General features: G+C 38.8%; 1 protein-coding gene across 2 annotated transcripts in view; it reads left to right on the top strand.

Moving 5' to 3' along the window:
- SVEP1 (sushi, von Willebrand factor type A, EGF and pentraxin domain containing 1) overlaps nucleotides 1-17,662 on the top strand; it is a 205,435-nt gene that overhangs the window by 160,653 nt on the left and 27,120 nt on the right. For both annotated transcript variants that reach the window (XM_086683694.1, XM_086683693.1), the window contains exons 38-40: nucleotides 1,809-4,600; nucleotides 6,539-6,764; nucleotides 8,998-9,153. In XM_086683694.1, the coding sequence (XP_086539820.1) occupies nucleotides 1,809-4,600; nucleotides 6,539-6,764; nucleotides 8,998-9,153 (3,174 nt within the window). The remainder of the gene's footprint in view (nucleotides 1-1,808; nucleotides 4,601-6,538; nucleotides 6,765-8,997; nucleotides 9,154-17,662) is intronic.

The raw sequence follows: 17,662 nt of genomic DNA, 5'->3' as shown, positions 1-17,662 counted from the left end.
GTCCATCAACTGATGAATGGATAAAGAAATTGTGGTTTATATACACAATGGAATACTACGTGGCAATGAGAAAAAATGAAATATGGCCTTTTGTAGCAACGTGGATGGAACTGGAGAGTGTGATGCTAAGTGAAATAAGCCATACAGAGAAAGACAGATACCATATGGTTTCACTCTTATGTGGATCCTGAGAAACTTAACAGGAACCCATGGGGGAGGGGAAGGAAAAAAAAAAAAAAAAAGAGGTTAGAGTGGGAGAGAGCCAAAGCATAAGAGACTGTTGAGAACTGAGAACAAACTAAGGGTTGATGGGGGGTGGGAGGGAGGAGAGGGTGGGTGATGGGTATTGAGGAGGGCACCTTTTGGGATGAGCACTGGGTGTTGTATGGAAACCAATTTGACAATAAATTTCATATATAAATTAAAAAAAAAAAGAAAAAAAATAATAAAGAGACAATATTCTAATTAAACACTATGTAAAACCCCACACATACATAATACCTTTTCTCCTTTATATTCTAAAACAACAGTAACAACCTTCTGTTTGACACCTTTGCTCAGCTGTATTAGCATTCCATTGGAAGAGGGTGTATATAAGATAAGGGAGCTTTCTTCATCTGTTTCTTTGACAAATATCTCTGGAGCTCCTACTAGGTGCCACGTCAGCATCGGAAAGCTGGTATTTAACAACACAGCTTAGGCCTCTGATGGTATGGTGCTTATGTACATGGAGGTGGGTGCCCAAGAAATAAATGCACAAAACAAATAATTACGTCCACTAGAATGAGAAGTTCACTATAGCTTGGAAGCTAGACATTACCATGATAATCCTTTTAAAGGTTTCATAACTAATTCGTCTTTCGTACTGCCTGACAATGATCTGTTATTGGGGCACCTGGGTGGCTCAGTCAGTGAAGTGTCTGACTTTTGATCTGAGCTCAAGTCTTGATCTCAGGGTTATGAGTTCAACCCTGTACTGGGCTCCACACTGGGTGTGAAGCCTACTTAAACATTTTTTAAGAAAGAAAGAGAGAAAGAGAGAGAGAAAGAGAGAGAGAGAGAAAGAGAGAGAGAGAGAAAGAGAGAGAGAGACAGAGAGAGAAAGAAAGAAAGAAAGAACGAAAGAAAGAAAGAAAGAAAGAAAGAAAGAAAGAAAGAAAGAAGGAAAGAAAGAAAGAAAAGGACTTGTTCTTGTATTAAGCACTTCCTTATTTAAATGTTGAGATCATGAGTATTAACTTTCTATTTAAAAGATGAAGTATTACTTTTTATTTCCCATCCTCAGAGCAGCAATTTTTTTGAAGTATGTTAAGAATGAACACAAAAAACTCTGATGGTACTGTTAGGAATATATCCATGAAACATGTTTTGTTTGCTTCTTTTTTTAACAATATTAACAAATAGATGTATGTTTGTATGGGTATGTTTCCTTTTCTGTGATTAAAGCAACACACTCCAGCATTGCTTTGGTGAGCAAGATTTTTTTGAACTAAGTAATTTATAATTTTTGGTAGTGCTCCATCAAATCATCAATTTTAAACAGTTGGTCTTTTACCAATTATGGGCTCAACCCTATGGTAAAAATTTCTGCAGTAGAGATTACCTAATTTGACCTATCTTTTTCGCTTATTAAAAATAGAGTGGACCTATTGAAAAAAAAACAGAAGTCTACATTTACTTATGCCTTAATGGATTCATTTTAACATAGGTATTTTTAGTTTAATTTTTAAATTATTATTCACAGTATTTAGTCAACCATATGATTTGTTATGCAAACTGTGCTTAATTGTTTTCTCCCTGTTATACAGCATGCAACTGGCAGGATCTTTGAGAGTGAAGCAAGATACCGATGTAATCCAGGCTACAAAGCAGTTGGAAGTCCTGTATTTGTTTGCCAAGCCAATCGCCACTGGTACAGTGAATCCCCTCTGTCATGCATCCCCCTCAACTGTGGAAAACCTCCCCCAATCCAGAATGGCTACATGAAAGGAGAAATTTTTGAAGTAGGGTCCAAGGTTCAGTTTTTCTGTAATGAGGGTTATGAGCTCATTGGTGATCATTCTTGGACATGCCTGAAGTCTGGCAAATGGAATAAGAAGCCAAACCAGAAGTGTGTGCCTTCCAGGTGCCCAGAGCCACCCCTCTTGGAAAACCAGCTCGTCCTGAAGGAATTAGCTAGTGAAGTAGGAATGGTGACATTTTCTTGTAAAGAAGGACATGCCCTTCAGGGCCCCCCTGTCCTGAAATGCTTGCTATCACAGCAATGGAATGATTCTTTTCCTGTTTGCAAGATGGTTCTTTGCCTCCCACCTCCCCTAATTCCCTTTGGTGTCCCCGCTCCCTCTTCCAGTCTTCATTTTGGAAGTACTGTCGAGTATTCTTGCGTGGATGGATTTTTCCTAAGAGGGAATCCTACCACCTCCTGCCAAGCTGATGGTACCTGGAGTTCCCCACTGCCAGAATGTGTCCCAGTGGAATGTCCCCAACCTGAGGAAATTCTCAATGGCATCATCGATGTGCAAGGTCTTGCCTATCTCAGCACAGCTCTCTATACCTGCAAGCCAGGCTATGAGTTGGTGGGAAATACTACCACCCTTTGTGGAGAAAATGGTCACTGGCTCGGAGGAAAACCCACCTGTAAACCCATTGAGTGCCCAAAACCCAAGGAGATTTTGAATGGCAAATTCTCTTATACAGACCTACACTATGGGCAAAGCGTTATATATTCTTGTGACCGAGGCTTCAGGCTTCAAGGTCCCAAAGCCTTGACTTGTTTAGAGACAGGTGATTGGGATGTGGATGTCCCATCATGCAGTGCGATCCACTGTAATCCCCCACAACCCATTGAAAATGGTTTTGTAGAGGGTGCAGATTATAGCTTCGGTGCCATGATCATCTACAGCTGCTTTCCTGGGTTCCATGTAGCTGGTCATGCCATGCAGACCTGTGAAGAGTCAGGATGGTCAGGCTCTATACCAACATGTGTAACCATAGACTGTGGTCTCCCTCCTCATATTGATTTTGGAGACTGTACTAAGGTCAAAGGTGGTCAAGGATATTTTGACCAAGAAGAGGACTTGATGGAAGTTCCATATCGGACTCCTCTCCCTCCTCATCACCTGGGAGCAGTGACTAAATCCTGGGAAAACACAAAGCGATCTCCTACTGCACACTTAGCACACTTTCCACATGGCACCATGGTTTCATACACCTGTAATCCAGGATATGAACTTTTGGGGAACCCTATACTGATCTGCCAAGAAGATGGAACGTGGAATGGCAGTGCACCTTCCTGTATTTCAATTGAATGTGACTTGCCTGTTGCTCCTGAAAATGGCTTTATGCATTTTACAGAGACTACCATGGGCAGTGCTATACAGTATAGCTGCAAACCTGGGCACATTCTGGTGGGCTCTGACATAAGACTTTGTCTACAGAATAGAGAGTGGAGTGGTGCTTCCCCAACCTGTGAGGCCATTTCATGCAAAAAACCAAATCAAGTTATGAATGGCTCTGTCAAAGGAAGCAACTACACCTACCTGAGTGTGGTGTTCTATGAGTGTAATCCTGGGTATGTGTTGAATGGCAACGAGAGGAGAACATGCCAACAAAATAAAAATTGGGATGGGAATGAGCCGATCTGCATCCCTGTGGACTGTGGTTCACCTCCAGTCTCAGCCAACAGCCAGGTGAAAGGAGATGAATATACATTTCAAAAAGAGGTTGAGTACACTTGCAATGTAGGGTTCTTACTCGAGGGTGCCAGGAGTCGTGTTTGTCTTGCTGATGGAAATTGGAGTGGAACCACTCCCCTCTGTGTGCCTGTCAGATGTGCTACCCCACCGCAATTGACAAATGGAGTGATGGATGGCTTGGACTATGGCTTTGGGAAGGAAGTGGTGTTCCACTGTCAGGAGGGCTACGTGTTGCATGGTGCTCCAAGACTCACCTGTCAATCAGATGGCAACTGGGATACAGAGTTTCCTTTCTGTAAGCCAGTCAACTGTGGCCCTCCTGAAGATCTTCCCCATGGCTTTTCTAATGGCTTCTCCTTTTATCACGGGGGGCATATACAGTATCAGTGCTTTCCTGGTTATAAGCTCCATGGCAGTCCTTCAAGAAGGTGCCTTTCCAATGGCTCCTGGAGCGGCAGCCCACCTTCCTGCCTGCCTTGCAGGTGTTCCACACCAGTAATTCAAAATGGAGCTGTCAACGGGACAGATTTTGGCTGTGGAAAGGCAACCCAGATTCAGTGCTTCAAAGGCTTCAAGCTCCATGGAGCTTCTGAAATCACCTGTGAAGCCAATGGCCAGTGGAGCTCTGTCTTCCCACACTGTGAACACGCTTCTTGTGGTTCTCCCCCACCGATACCAAATGCATTCATCAGTGAGAGCGGCTCTTTGGAGGAAAATGCGATAACTTACAACTGCAGATCCGGATATGTCATCCAAGGGAGTTCAGATCTGATTTGTACCGAGGAGGGGACATGGAGCCAGCCTTATCCAGTCTGTGAGCCCCTGTCCTGTGGACCACCCCCATCTGTCGCCAATGCAGTAGCAACTGGAGAGTCACACACCTATGAAAGTAAAGTGACACTCAGGTAAGACCGTGGCTCTAGAATCTCCAAAGGGTGCAGGCAGGAGGGCGGTAAAATAAAAAGCACTCGGTCAAAAATTTAGCAAATTGGGAAAATACCACCTCTGGACTGCTCTCCCAAAACTGAAGTTTTTAACCCCTTGGCCTTATTCTATTCATAATTATGTAGAAGTCCATTGTCTATAAAAACTAAACTACATTTTCAGATTGTAGTTCCTAATACAAGTATCATGATTATCATATTCTGTTGATCTTCATGAAACAGTAAGATTCTCTAGCTAGCTTTCATATCTCTTAAGTCACAAGGTTCTTTTTTCTTTTAAACATCATGCTGGTAAATTTCTTTATGATACCACTTTATGGTTATATCCATACATGCAAATTGGACATATTAGGCAAAAGCTGAAGAATTCAGGTCAAAAAGCATATACCTTCACTGATCAATATAAATAGGGAGATATCTTAAGGAACCTTTCAGACTTCGCAATTTGAACAAACTAAGCATTTAATGCACAAATAGTGAGTTTTTCTGTAAAGTTCCCTATCTACAATGCATTCTTAAAAAGAAATGAGAGAATACAGAATAAATCTATAAATTAATTTTTTTTATTGGAATGAATGTCCCTAAATATATCAGCCCTCTAAATCAACTTAGATTTGACTCACGTCTGTGAAGGAGTTATGGATTATCTTTCACATATTGGCTTCTTAGATGTTAATAATTCAGTAACTGTTCTTGTGGGCATTTTAGCCCTACCTTCCTTTTCTCCTAATTGCGGTAAGAGTAAACCCACAGGAGGATCCTCAATGACAAGAAAGCCAAAGAGTAGTATATCATGCACCAAGAAGAAAAACAACAGTTATCCCTTGCTTTTGAAATATATTTTCAGCTTTCTCTTTGGATGTTGATGTGTGAGATATCTTGAGAAATCCCGGTATCACCTCTTTCTCAAGACCCCCCTTGTTTGTTCTTCCTTGTTGTGTGTTGATGATGTTTCAGATCTTGTAGTAAACAGATTACAAGTTTGCAAAAGTGAGTCCTATCCAGCTTGGTGATTTGTGAAATTAAAAAAATATATATATCCACCTAGTCAATGTTAGTTAATTAAATGGTTCAACTTAAGCGGCAGTGTAGTACGGCAGTGAAAGCATGGACTCTGGAACCGGACTCTGGAACCAGACTGCGTAGGCAGGAATCTCAGCTCTGTCACTTCCTGGGGTATCTCTGGTGTCAGTCACATCATCTGCCAAATGGGAATAAAGATGATAATCATACCTACCCAGAGGGTTGACATTAAAATTAAATCAATTAATATTTGTAGAGCACTTAGAACAGTGACTGGAATGTAATAAGTGCTATGTGAACATTTGCTGAATAAATAAATGCAAATTCTAAAAATCAGAGTATTTTAGAGCCAGTTTGATTTGAGTTTGAATACCAAACTCATGGTTTGTTACATAACAGTATCTGCCTTTCAGGATTAAAAGAAATGCCCTCTATCAAGGACTTAGAACAGTGCTTGGCACAAATAGATACCCAATAAATATTAATTATGTCGTATTCTTGTTAATATCTGAGTCTATTTTGGACTTTGTCTAGAATTTTTAGAACTGTTAGCTATTTTCAGAATAAAAGTGAATTCAATGTTAATATTACCTGCAAGAAAGGTAAATAATGTCAACAACATTTAAATCAACTGTAGCCTTGGTTAATCCTTGGCGTGGACAACTGAGGACTGATCTGATTGTCCTCGTTCTGTTGTTTTTTGTTTTGTTTTGTTTTGTTTTTTGCATGGCAGCGCCATTCCCTTGAGCTTTGAATCAGTTTTAATATGTCACATAAAATCTCCACTGAGTGTTGGAACATCATCTTAAATCCAAGAATAAGTCACCAGCTGTATTGTACTCTCTTTAAGACACTCATTTGGCTTTTCCATTCCAGATGTCTAGAAGGTTATGTGATGGATACAGCTATAGACACATTCACCTGTCAGAAAGACGGTCATTGGTTTCCTGAGAGAATCTCCTGCAGTCCTAAAAAATGTCCTCTGCCAGCAAATATAACACATATACTTGTTCATGGGGATGATTTCAGTGTGAATAAGCAAGTTTCTGTGTCCTGTGAAGAAGGGTATATCTATGAGGGAGTTAACGTATCAACATGTCAGGTAAGATTCACTGCCTTAGAACATGTATTTGTAACTCATTTACATATATTAAATGTGTGTGTGTCCACACAAGCAGTATTTTGCAGCCCTGAAAAAAAAAATGTCTCAAGTTTCCAAGTGTGTCAAGAATTTGAGAAGTTTTTTTGGTAGAAATATAAAGCATCTTTCTTTTCAATATTCCCATTTTTAAACCAAGAAAATGCCAAGAGTAGATAAAAAGTGCCAAAGTTAGATAAAGTGTTCAAATATCTATAACGAAATATTCATGAAAAATTAACCATAAGTCAGGTGGCTCATACATAAACCCTGTAAAGGGTGTCTTTGTGTGGGAACTGAGCCCTGATTGAGAGCAACTGTCTCTAGTTTTAGTAGAAAAAACAAAAGTCGCAGAAACAATAGAGTCAAATGCTGTCTCTGCTACCTACCACTTGTATGACTTTAAGAAAGTTACCTAAAATGCCTAAGCTTCAGGTTCCTTATTTGAAAAAAAAAAATGTGTATAATAGTGTGTGTCTTGTATGATTAGAACAAAAAACTAGAGAATTAATGGGGGAAAGGGCCTAGATCAACACCGTAGATAGAAGATATTCCTAGCACATCCCCTTCTCCTAGCTTCCATAAGATGAGCCAGAGAAAGAAAAAGAAAATGAGTTATTGATATATTCTTCTGTTTCTGGAGTTGGGGGAGGGAGGAGTTGAAGGTGGGGAGCAGGCTGCATGGTCTAGAAATAAGTTTTACCTTAAACATTCCTTTGAACTGCATCTCAGTATTTATAGGCTCTGTGGCCTTATGTTCCCCCAACTTGTTTTATTTGTAAATCAGTAATTGCAAGGATTTAATTAATGTTAATAAAGCATCTAGTACATGCCTGACATTTAGCAGGGACTCAAGAACTATTTCATTCTCCTCCCAGTTTTCCATTTGTAAGTCATGCATACTCAGTGATTGGTTTCTGCCAAACCTAGAACAGGAACATCACAGGAAGCAGGCCAGATGACTGGCGGGGGGAACCACGCTCTCAAAATTGGTATCGTTTCCAGGTTATCCCTTTTAGATTTAGAACTGAAGCAGTTTGAGGGGAAGCGTTTTCAAAGACCCTGAACTGTTTGAAATAAGCTAATGGGAAATTCGTCCCACCATGTTTAAGGGAATAATTCGATGTTCTCCCAGAGCTTCTCCGGGTTGGGTGTGTGAACAATCGTGGGACCCCAAATACTGGTGACTTTGCTCTTTTTTTCTGAATCAGTAATTTATTTTTGACAACCCTCCTCACTTTCTCTACACAAGGTATGACCCCTAACCCTCACACAACTGAGTTTTGGGTTTGAATTTTGGTCCCAAAGGTAGAATAGACCCTTTATAAGTGTTTAGATGCACAAATTGTGTAACGCTATGTTCAGTGCCTAGAAATATTTTATCTTGATAGAGCAAAATGATTCTGTCCTTCATAGAATAAATGGATGAGAAGATCACTATGAAGTTTGAAACATGAGTACAGGAGGTCCAGCCTTTCCTGACATGATGACATATTACAGAATTACAAAGGTCCTATCAGTGTGGTATTGGTGTAGACTCAGCAGAAAGGGAAAAATTAGATACAACTAACACTTCCGACACTAAGGGAATGGTTAGTGATGAGGCAGACATATGTATAAGATTAATTCTGCCTCATATATAGAATAAAGGGTTTAGCCTGAAGTCCTGTTATTGACTGTTAATGAGCTCATGCACTGTTTCCTCAAGGAAAACAGAAGAATATTAGCAAGAGAATAACAGCCTTTAAGGGAAACATCTGTGTATGCCTCACTTCACTTAAATAGAAGGTTGAAAAATGTTAACTCTGACCATGGCAGTGGGAAATAAAGAGAAAAGTGAGGATAGATTGGTATCAGGATATAAGGATGCCCTGGAATATTTGTATCAACCATCCAGTCCTCATGCATCAGAATGAAAACACACTTCTTGGCGTTCTTGATATTTTAATGGTGTCTATTAGGAAGAAAATGCTTGTTTTATGTGTTTGAGAAATGTCTAAAATTGTTCAGTGATAACTAACAAGGGCATCTAATAACTAATGTGTGTTTTTTAAGGTCACAGACTATACGTATCAGAAGTAGAACCAAATTCTAGGATCATCATTTTAGGGATTATTCTGCTCTGCCAATATTTGCAAACTTCATTCATATGTATTAACTCTTACGTGTAACTTCTAATCTGTCATTTGTTATTTAGCTTGATGGCACCTGGGAGCCACCGTTTTCTGATGAATCCTGCAGTCCAGTTTCTTGTGGGAAACCTGAAAGTCCAGAACATGGGTTCGTGTTTGGCAGTAAATTTACTTTTGAAAGCACAGTTATTTATCAGTGTGAACCTGGCTATGAATTAGAGGTAAGTGAACAAATTGTTTAACTAGAATCAATTTGTTTTTTGAGTATTCTGGGAACATTTTTAGTATAATACCAATTTGTTTCACTGGTTCTGGTCCTAAAAGATTTTTTTTATACTTTGTTACCTTACATCCTAACACTTTCCAAGAAATATTTGAAGTGACTTATAATTGGGGAGCCTGGGTGGCTCCTTTAAGCGTCCAACTTCGGCTCAGGTCCTGATCTCCCAGTCCACAGGTTCAAGTCCCACGTTGGACCCTGTGCTGACAGCCCAGAGCCAGGAGCCTGCTTCAGATTCTGTGACTCCCTCTCTCTCTGCCCCTCCCCTGCTTGCACTCTGTCTCTCTTTCTCTCTCTCAAAAATAAATAAACATTAAAAAAAAAAAGTTGGGGGCGGAGCCTGAGTGGCTCAGTCGGTTAAGCGTCCAACTTCACCTCAGGTCATGATCTCTCGGTCCGTGAGTTCAAGCCCCACGTCAGGCCTGTGCTGACAGCCCAGAGCCTAGAGGCTGCTTTGGATTCTGTGTCTCCCTCTCTCTCTGCCCCTCCTCCGCTCACACTCTCTCTCTCAAAAATAAACGTTAAAAACATTTTTTTTAATTTTTTTAAATGACTTATAATTTTAAAAAAACAAAGTAAGTCTCAAATTACAAAAGAATCAGAGCCATAAAAAGGAAGAGGAAACTAGTATACCAGCCACAAGACTTTCATTGTTACTTTAGTTGGCCATTTAAACTTGTGTTTTGGCCTCTTGTTAATCCTACTGTGTAACAGGCCAGTCCATCTGTCACTGTGGGGAGGTAACCATAGGGACTGACGTACGCAAACTAGGATTTCCTCAAGCAATGGGTTTAAATACTTTGGAGAGTTCTTGGTGGAGATGCTAGGTTGCCACCTGGCAGGTGTGGCCTGAAAATCCTCAGAGCAGTTCTAGCTGAATACCAAGTTAGTCTCAAGACCACTCCTGGTTTGTAATATTAAAACCCCATCAGCAGCATCTCTATCTTCCTATTTACTTTGGTGGGAAAGCTGCATTTTTTTTTAAAGTTTTTATTTTAATCACCCAGTGATCATCATGACAAGTGCACTCCTAATCCTCATCACCTATTTCACCTGTTCCCCCCACCTACCTCCCTCCTGGTCACCATCAGTTTGTTCTCTATAGTTAAGTGTCTGTTTCTTGCTCTGTCTCTCTCTTTTTATCCCCCTTTGTTCATTTTTTTTGTTTCTTAAATTCCACATATGAGTGAAATCATATGATATTTGTCTTTCTCTGACTGACTTATTTTGCTTAGCATTATACTCCCTAGATCCATCCATGTCATTGCAAATGGCAAGATTTCAGCCTTTTTATGGCTAATATTCCATTCCATTCCATTCCATTCCATTCCACAAACTCACCAATACCTGTTGTTTCTTGTGTTTTTGATTTTAGCCATTCTGACAGGTGTGAGGTGATATCTCATCGTAGTTTTGATTTGCATTTCCCTGATGATGAGGGATGTTAAGCATTTTTTCATGTATCTGTTGGCCATTTGTATGTCTTCTGTGGAGAAATGTCTGTTCATGTCTTCTGCCCATTTTTAATTGGGTTATTTGTTTTGGATGTGTTGAGTTATAGAAGTACTTTATATATTTTGGATACTAACCCTATATCGAATATGTCATTTGCAAACATCTTCTCCCATTCCATATGTTGCCCTTTAGTTTTGTTGATTATTTCCTTCACTATGCAGAAGCTTTTCTTTTTTTAAGATTTATTATCTTTAAGTAATCTCTATATACAACGTGGGGCTTGAACTCACAACCCCAAGATCAAGAGTTGCATGCTCCACCAACTGAGCTAGCCAGGCACCCTGTAGAAGATTTTTATTTTGATGTAGTCCCAATAGTTTATTTTTGCTTTTGTTTCTCTTGCCTGAGGAGACCTATCTAGAAAAATGTTGCTATGACTGATATCATAGAGACTACTGCTTATGTTTTCCTCTAGGAATTTATGGTTCAAGTCTCACATTTAGATCTTTAATCCATTTTAAATGTATTTTTGTGTATGGTGCAAGAAAGTGGTCTAATTTCATTTTTTGGCATGTTGCCATCCAGTTTTTCCAACACCATTTGTGGAAGAGACTGCCTTTTTTCCACTGGATATTCTTTCCTGCCTTATCAAAGAGTAGTTGACCATAAATTGTGGGTTTATTTCTGCATTTTGTTCTGTTTCATTGATCTGTGTGTCTTTTTTTGTGTGCCAGTACCATACTGTTTTGATGATTACAGTTTTGTTATGTAACTTAAGTCTGGAATTGTGATGTCTCCAGCTTTGCTTTTTTTTTCAAGATTGCTTTGGCGATTCAGGGTCTTTTATGGTTCCATACAAATGTTAGGATTATTTGTTCTAGTTATGTGAAAAATGCTGTTGGTATTTTGATGGGGATTTCATTAAAGGTGTAGATTGCTTTGGGTATTATAGACATTTTAACGATATTATTTCTTCCAATCCACGAGCATGGGATGTTTTTCCATTTCTTTCTGTCATCTTCAATTTCTTTCATCAGTGTTTTATAGTTTTCAGAGTACAGGTCTTTCACCTCTTTGGTTAGTTTTATTCTAAGTATCTTATTATTTTGGATGCAGTTATAAATGGGATTGTTTTCTGAATTTCTCTTTCTGTTTTTTGGTGGAGTCTTGGGTTTTCTATATAGAGTATCATGTCTTCTTCAAACAGTGAAAGTTTGACTTCTTCCTTACCAGTTTGGATGCCTTTTATTTCTTCTTTTTGTCTGATTGCTGTAGCTAGGACTTCCAGTACTATGTTGAATAAAAGTGGTAAGAGTGGAGATCCTTGTCTTTTTCCTGACCTCAGGAGAAAAGTTCTCATGTTTTCCCCATTGAGGATGATGTTAGCTGTGGATTTTTCATATATGGCTTTTATTATGTTGAGATATGCTCCCTCTAAACCTACTTTGTTGAGGGTGGTTTTTTTTTTATTGTGAATGGATGTTGTACTTTGTCAAATGCTTTCTCTGTATCTATTGAAAAGATTGTATGGTTCTTATCCTTTCTCTTACTGATACGATGTATCATGTTGATTGATTTGTGAATATTGAATCATCCTTGCAACCAAGGAATAAATCCCAGTTGATCGTGGTGAATGATTTTTTAACATATTGTTGGATTTGATTTGCTAGTACTTTGTTGAGAATACTTGCATCTATGTTCATCAGAGATACTGGCCTATAGTTCTCTTTTTTTGTGATGTCTTTATCTGGTTTTGGTATCAGGGTAATGCTGGCGTCAGAATGAATTTGGAAGTTTTCCTTCCTCGTCTGTTTTTGGAATATTTTGAGAAGGTGTGGGTATTAACTCTTCTTTAAATGTTTGCTAGAATTCACTTGTGAAGCCATCTGGTCCTGGACTTTGGTGGCTATCAGTCTGTTCAAGTTTTCTATTTCTTCCTATTTCAGTTTTGGTAGTTTCTATGTTTCTAGGAATTTTTCCATTTCTTCCAGGTTGTCCAATTTTTTGGCATAGAGTTTTTCATAATATTCTCTTAAAAATATTTGTATTTCTGTGGTGTTGTTTGTTATTTCTCCTCTCTCATTGGTGATTTTATGTCTCTGAGGCCTTTTTCTTTTCTTTTTGATAAGTCTAGCTAAGTGGATTTCATTGATTTTTTTTCACAGAACCAGCTCCTGGTTTCATGTATCTGTTTATTTTTTTCATTGTCTATATAATTTATTTCTGCTCTTATCTTAATCATTTACTTCCTTCTGCTGGTTTCAGGTTTTGCTTGTTGTTCTTTTTCTAGTTCCTTTAGGTGTAAGGTTAGGTTGTTTATGTGAGATTATCTTGGTTCTGGAGGTGGCCTACACTGCTATAAACTTCCCTCTTTGTAAGCATTTTTGATGCATCCAGAGGTTTTGAGCTGATGTGTTTTCATTTTCATTTGTTTCGTTATATTTTTTATTTCTCCTTTTATTTCCAGGTTGACCCATTCATTGTTTAAAGCATTTTATTTAACCTGCATGTATTTATGTTTTTTCTAGATTTTTTTCTTGTGGTTGATTTCTGTTTTTATGGTGTTGTGATCAGAGAAGATGCATGGTATGACTTATATCTTTTTGAATTTGTTGAGGCTTGTTTTGTGACTTAATATGTGATCTGGAAAATGTCCCATGTGTGCTTGAAAAGAATGCCTAATCTGCTATTTTAGGAATGTTCTGAATATTTCCGTTAAATCCATGTGTTCCAGTGTGTCATTCAAAGCCATTGTTTCCTTGTTGACTTTTTGTTTTGATGATCTGTCCATTGATTGAAGTGGAGTGTTGAAGTCCCCTACTATTATTGTATTACTGTCAATTAGATCCTCTATGTTTGTAATTAACTATTTTATGTGTTTGGGTGCTTCATGTTGGAGGCATAATTATTTACAATTGTTATATCTTCTTGTTAGATTTTCCTCTTTATTATTATATAGTGTCTTTCTTTGTCTCTCATTACAGTCTTTGTTTTAGTCTGTTTTGTCTTATGTAAGTATTGCATCTCTGGCTTACTTTTAACACCCAGGTACGTGATAGTTGTTTCTCCCGTCCCCTCACTTTCAGTTCATAGGTGTCTTTAGGCCTAAAATGAGTTTCTTGTAGGCAACATATATAGATGGGTTTTGGTTTTTTTTAATCCATTCTGTCACCCTATGTCTTTTGATTGGAGCATTTATTCCATTTACATTCAAAGTAATTATTGACATATATATTTATTGCCATTTTATTGTTTTGTGGTTGTTTCTGAAGATTTTCTCTGATCCTTTCTTATCATTCTCTCTTTCATGTTTTACTGATTTTCTTTAGTAAGACATTTGGATTTCTTTCTCTTCATTCTTCGCATATTTATTAGTGGTTTTTAATTTGAGGTTACCATTAGGTTTGTATATAACATCTTCTGCATATAGTACTCTATATTAAGTTGATGGTCATTTAAGTTTGAACCCATTCTTTACTCCTCTTCTCCCCACATTTTAGTTATATGGTGTCATATTTTATATCTTTTTTATTGTGTGAGTTCCTTAACTGACTTTTACAGAAATACTCATTTTTATTGCTTTGTGTTTCTTACCTTCATACTTGTCATTTTTGGTCTTTCCTTTCCACCCAAAGAGTCCCCTTTAATATTTCTTGCAAGGCCAGTTTAGTGGTCACAAACTCCATTAATCTTTGTTTTTCCAGGAAACTCTTTATGTCTGCTTCTATTCTGAATGAGCCTTGCTGGATAGAATATTCTTGGCTGTAGACTTTTTCTCATTCTGCACTTTGAATATATCATGCCTCTCCTTTCTGGCTTGGAAAGTTTCTGCTGAAAAATTCACTGATAGCCTTATGGGATTTCCTTTGTACGTAACTGTCTTCTTTTGCCTTGCTGCTTTTAATATTTTTCTTTATCACTATATTTTGCCATTTTAGTTATAATATGTCTTAGCGTGGATCTGCTTTTGTTGATTTTGTTGGGGGTTCTCTGTGCCTCCTGGATCTGAATATCTGTTTCTGTCCCCTGATTAGGAAAGTTCTCAGATATTATTTCTTCAAATAAATTCTTTACTGCCTTTTCTCTGTCTTCTCCTGAGACTCCAATAATACATGGAGTCACTGAGTTCCTTAAGTCTGTCCTCATTTTTCATAATTCTTTTTTTTTCTCTTTTTTACAGCTTGATTACTTTTCATTACTCTGTTCTATGTCGTTAATTAATTCCCTTGCTTCTTCCAGCCTGCTGTTCATTCCATTAAGCATGTTGCTCATTTTGGTTTTTGAGCCCTTTGTCTGCTATGTTATTCCTTATCTCTGTTAATGTCACTGATGTCCTCTACTCTTTTCTCAAGTCCAGTGAATATCCTTATGATCATTGCTAAACATTCCATCAGGCATGTTACTTATATCTGTCTTGCTTAGATCTTTGGCTGTGGCCTTGTCCTTTCTTTCATTTGGACAGATTCCTCTGTCTTCTCATTTTGTCTAACTCTCTGTTCCAGTTTCTCTGTGTTAGGAAAGTCAGCTACATCTCTTGTTCTTGAGGGTAATGGCTTTATGAAGAAGAGGTCTGTAGTACCCTGCACTGTAGTGTCCCTTTTTCCCCAGGGCCTGGTGCTTCTGAGAGTAACTTCAATGTGTGCTGCATGTGCTCTGATTTTGTGTCCTGGCTTCGTTATACTTCAGGCCAGTGGTCTGCAGAGGTTCTCTTTGCTTATTGTGAGCAGTGTTTGTCCCTGACCTGAATGTGGCACATTTTAACTAGGTATGTTCTGGTCTGTTTGTGAAATGAGATCTGTCACCACCACCACCACCAGAAGTAAGGTTTTCCAAAACTCCCAGATTGAGAGATGAGGTGTTGGCAGGGGTTTAGACTGTTCCTCTGAGGGAGAGGTCTGCTACACTGGGACTGAGGCAAGCATGACTGGGAAGCAGGGTTCTTCTGGAGTATGGGATGGCATGGTTTGGTGTAAGCAAGTGAGGGAGTGAGTGTCAGCACTGTGCTGGTTCCTGCAAGTAGCTCTGGGCTTATGCTGAGGGTAGGGGAGGGAAATGGCACCTGCTAGTTCCTTTGTTCCCAGATGGGTCTGCTGTGAGCACTACCTCTCTAGGACATGCTCCGAGATAAGCAACTAACCTTCCCACTGTATGCCCCAGGCATTCTTCAGATCACTGTGTCCACACTGTATGTCCGAGGATGTTTGCCTGCCTTCTCTCTAAGAGCAGCCCCAACGTCCTCCAAGCTCTTCCAGACAAGCATACTGATCTTTAAAACTCCAGGCTTGGGGCACCTGGGTGGCTTGGTCAGTTAAGTGTCCAACTTCGGCTCTGGTCATGATCTCCCGGTCCCTGAGTTCGAGCCCTGCGTCGGGCTCTGTGCTGACAGCTCAGAGCCTGGAGCCTGTTTCGGATTCTGTGTCTCCCTCTCGCTCTGCTTCTCCCCTGTTCATGCTCTGTCTCTCTCTGTCTCAAAAATAAATAAGCATTAAAAAAAAAATTAAAAAAAAAAAAACAAACTCCGGGCTTGAAGCCCTGCTGGTTGCCAGAACTCATGAAATTAAGGATCTCTTGATTTCCAAGCCAATTGCTATGGGAATTTGTTTTCCCCATGCACTCCCCTCTATGCTGTTCTGCCTCTCACCCTTCTCTGTGACTGCAGCTTTCTTCCCACTGCAATGACCACAATCTGTTTCTCTCTCAAACTGTATTTCTTCACTTCCTACCTTCTTCCATGTGACCTCTTCTCTACCTTAAGTTGTGGATGCTGTTCTGCTAGTGTTCAAGTTGATTTGGGGGGGGGTGGCATTTAGTATGATTTGATAGTTATTTAGTTGTATGTGCGGGATGAGGCAAGTCTAGTGTCCTCCTCCATTGCCATCCTCCCCTCCTCTCGGGAGTCAGTTTTGCTGAAGATTGATTATATCATCAAACTTGAAATTTAAGAGACTTGTTTATATTTCATAATGCCATCATCTGGTTTTTCAGGAAACTTCTTTCCTGTTTTTATTATTGTAATGGTATTTAAATAGGGGTTTTACAGAAGTATTCATTGCCAGTGATTTGTTAAATTTGTATAGTATGTTCTATTATTTTTTGAGCATGCAATCAGAATTGTCATAACATAGGTCCATGAAAACTGGAACTAGACATATATGGATCTTATTTCATTTTCTTAAAAGATTTTAAAAAAAAGAAAAGAAGGAGGATAATGTAATGGTTGATTGCAACTGGAGAGTTTTTCTTTTTTTGAAATTTATTTCTTCATGTTAGAGTACTAATCTTGCATTTTCTTAAGAAGTAAAGTGGTATAAAATTTAAACTTAATAATTGAAATTTAATATTTAACAACTTGATGGGTCATTAAATTTGAGGAGGTAGGTAATTTACCTTAAAAATTTTTGGAAATACCTTAGTGTTAACTATAAAATTGAGAAGAAGTGCTATGGCCATAGTTCTCATTCTAGGCTACATGTTAGAAACATCTTAGAAACTTGTTTTAGAAAATTTTTTAATGTGTATTTATTTATTTTGAGAGAGAGAGCATGCATAAAAGTGGGGGAGGGGGTGAGAAAGAGGGAGAGAGAGAATCCCAAGCAGGCTCCACATTGTCAGCACACAGCCTGACCCGGAGCTCTATCTCATGAACTGCGAGATCGTGACCTGAGCTGAAATCAAGAGTCAGATGCTCAACCAACTGAGCCACCCAGGCTCCCCTTATCTTAGAAACTTTTAAAAATTGTTAATGTCCATTTACTATCAGAAATAACCAATGCCAGGTCTGGTACATGAAATATAAAAGATTAGCTAAGAAAACTTGTCCTGTGAGATAGCAGGGAACTTATCAAAAAGCCTACGTGTCAAAAAGCCTTGAGGGTCAACTGGATGAGGCTCCCACAGGCCAACATAAGACCATTTGGGCTTCAATAAGGTAGTAACTTAATGGACTGAAACACATCAAATATGTCATGAATAATAGTAGACTCATAATGACACTA

The sequence above is a fragment of the Puma concolor genome, chromosome D4, assembly GCF_028749965.1.
Source record: "Puma concolor isolate L17-30 chromosome D4, mPumCon1.1.hap2, whole genome shotgun sequence".
Classification (NCBI taxonomy): domain Eukaryota; kingdom Metazoa; phylum Chordata; class Mammalia; order Carnivora; family Felidae; genus Puma; species Puma concolor.
This window is presented reverse-complemented; position numbering and strand designations above follow the sequence as displayed.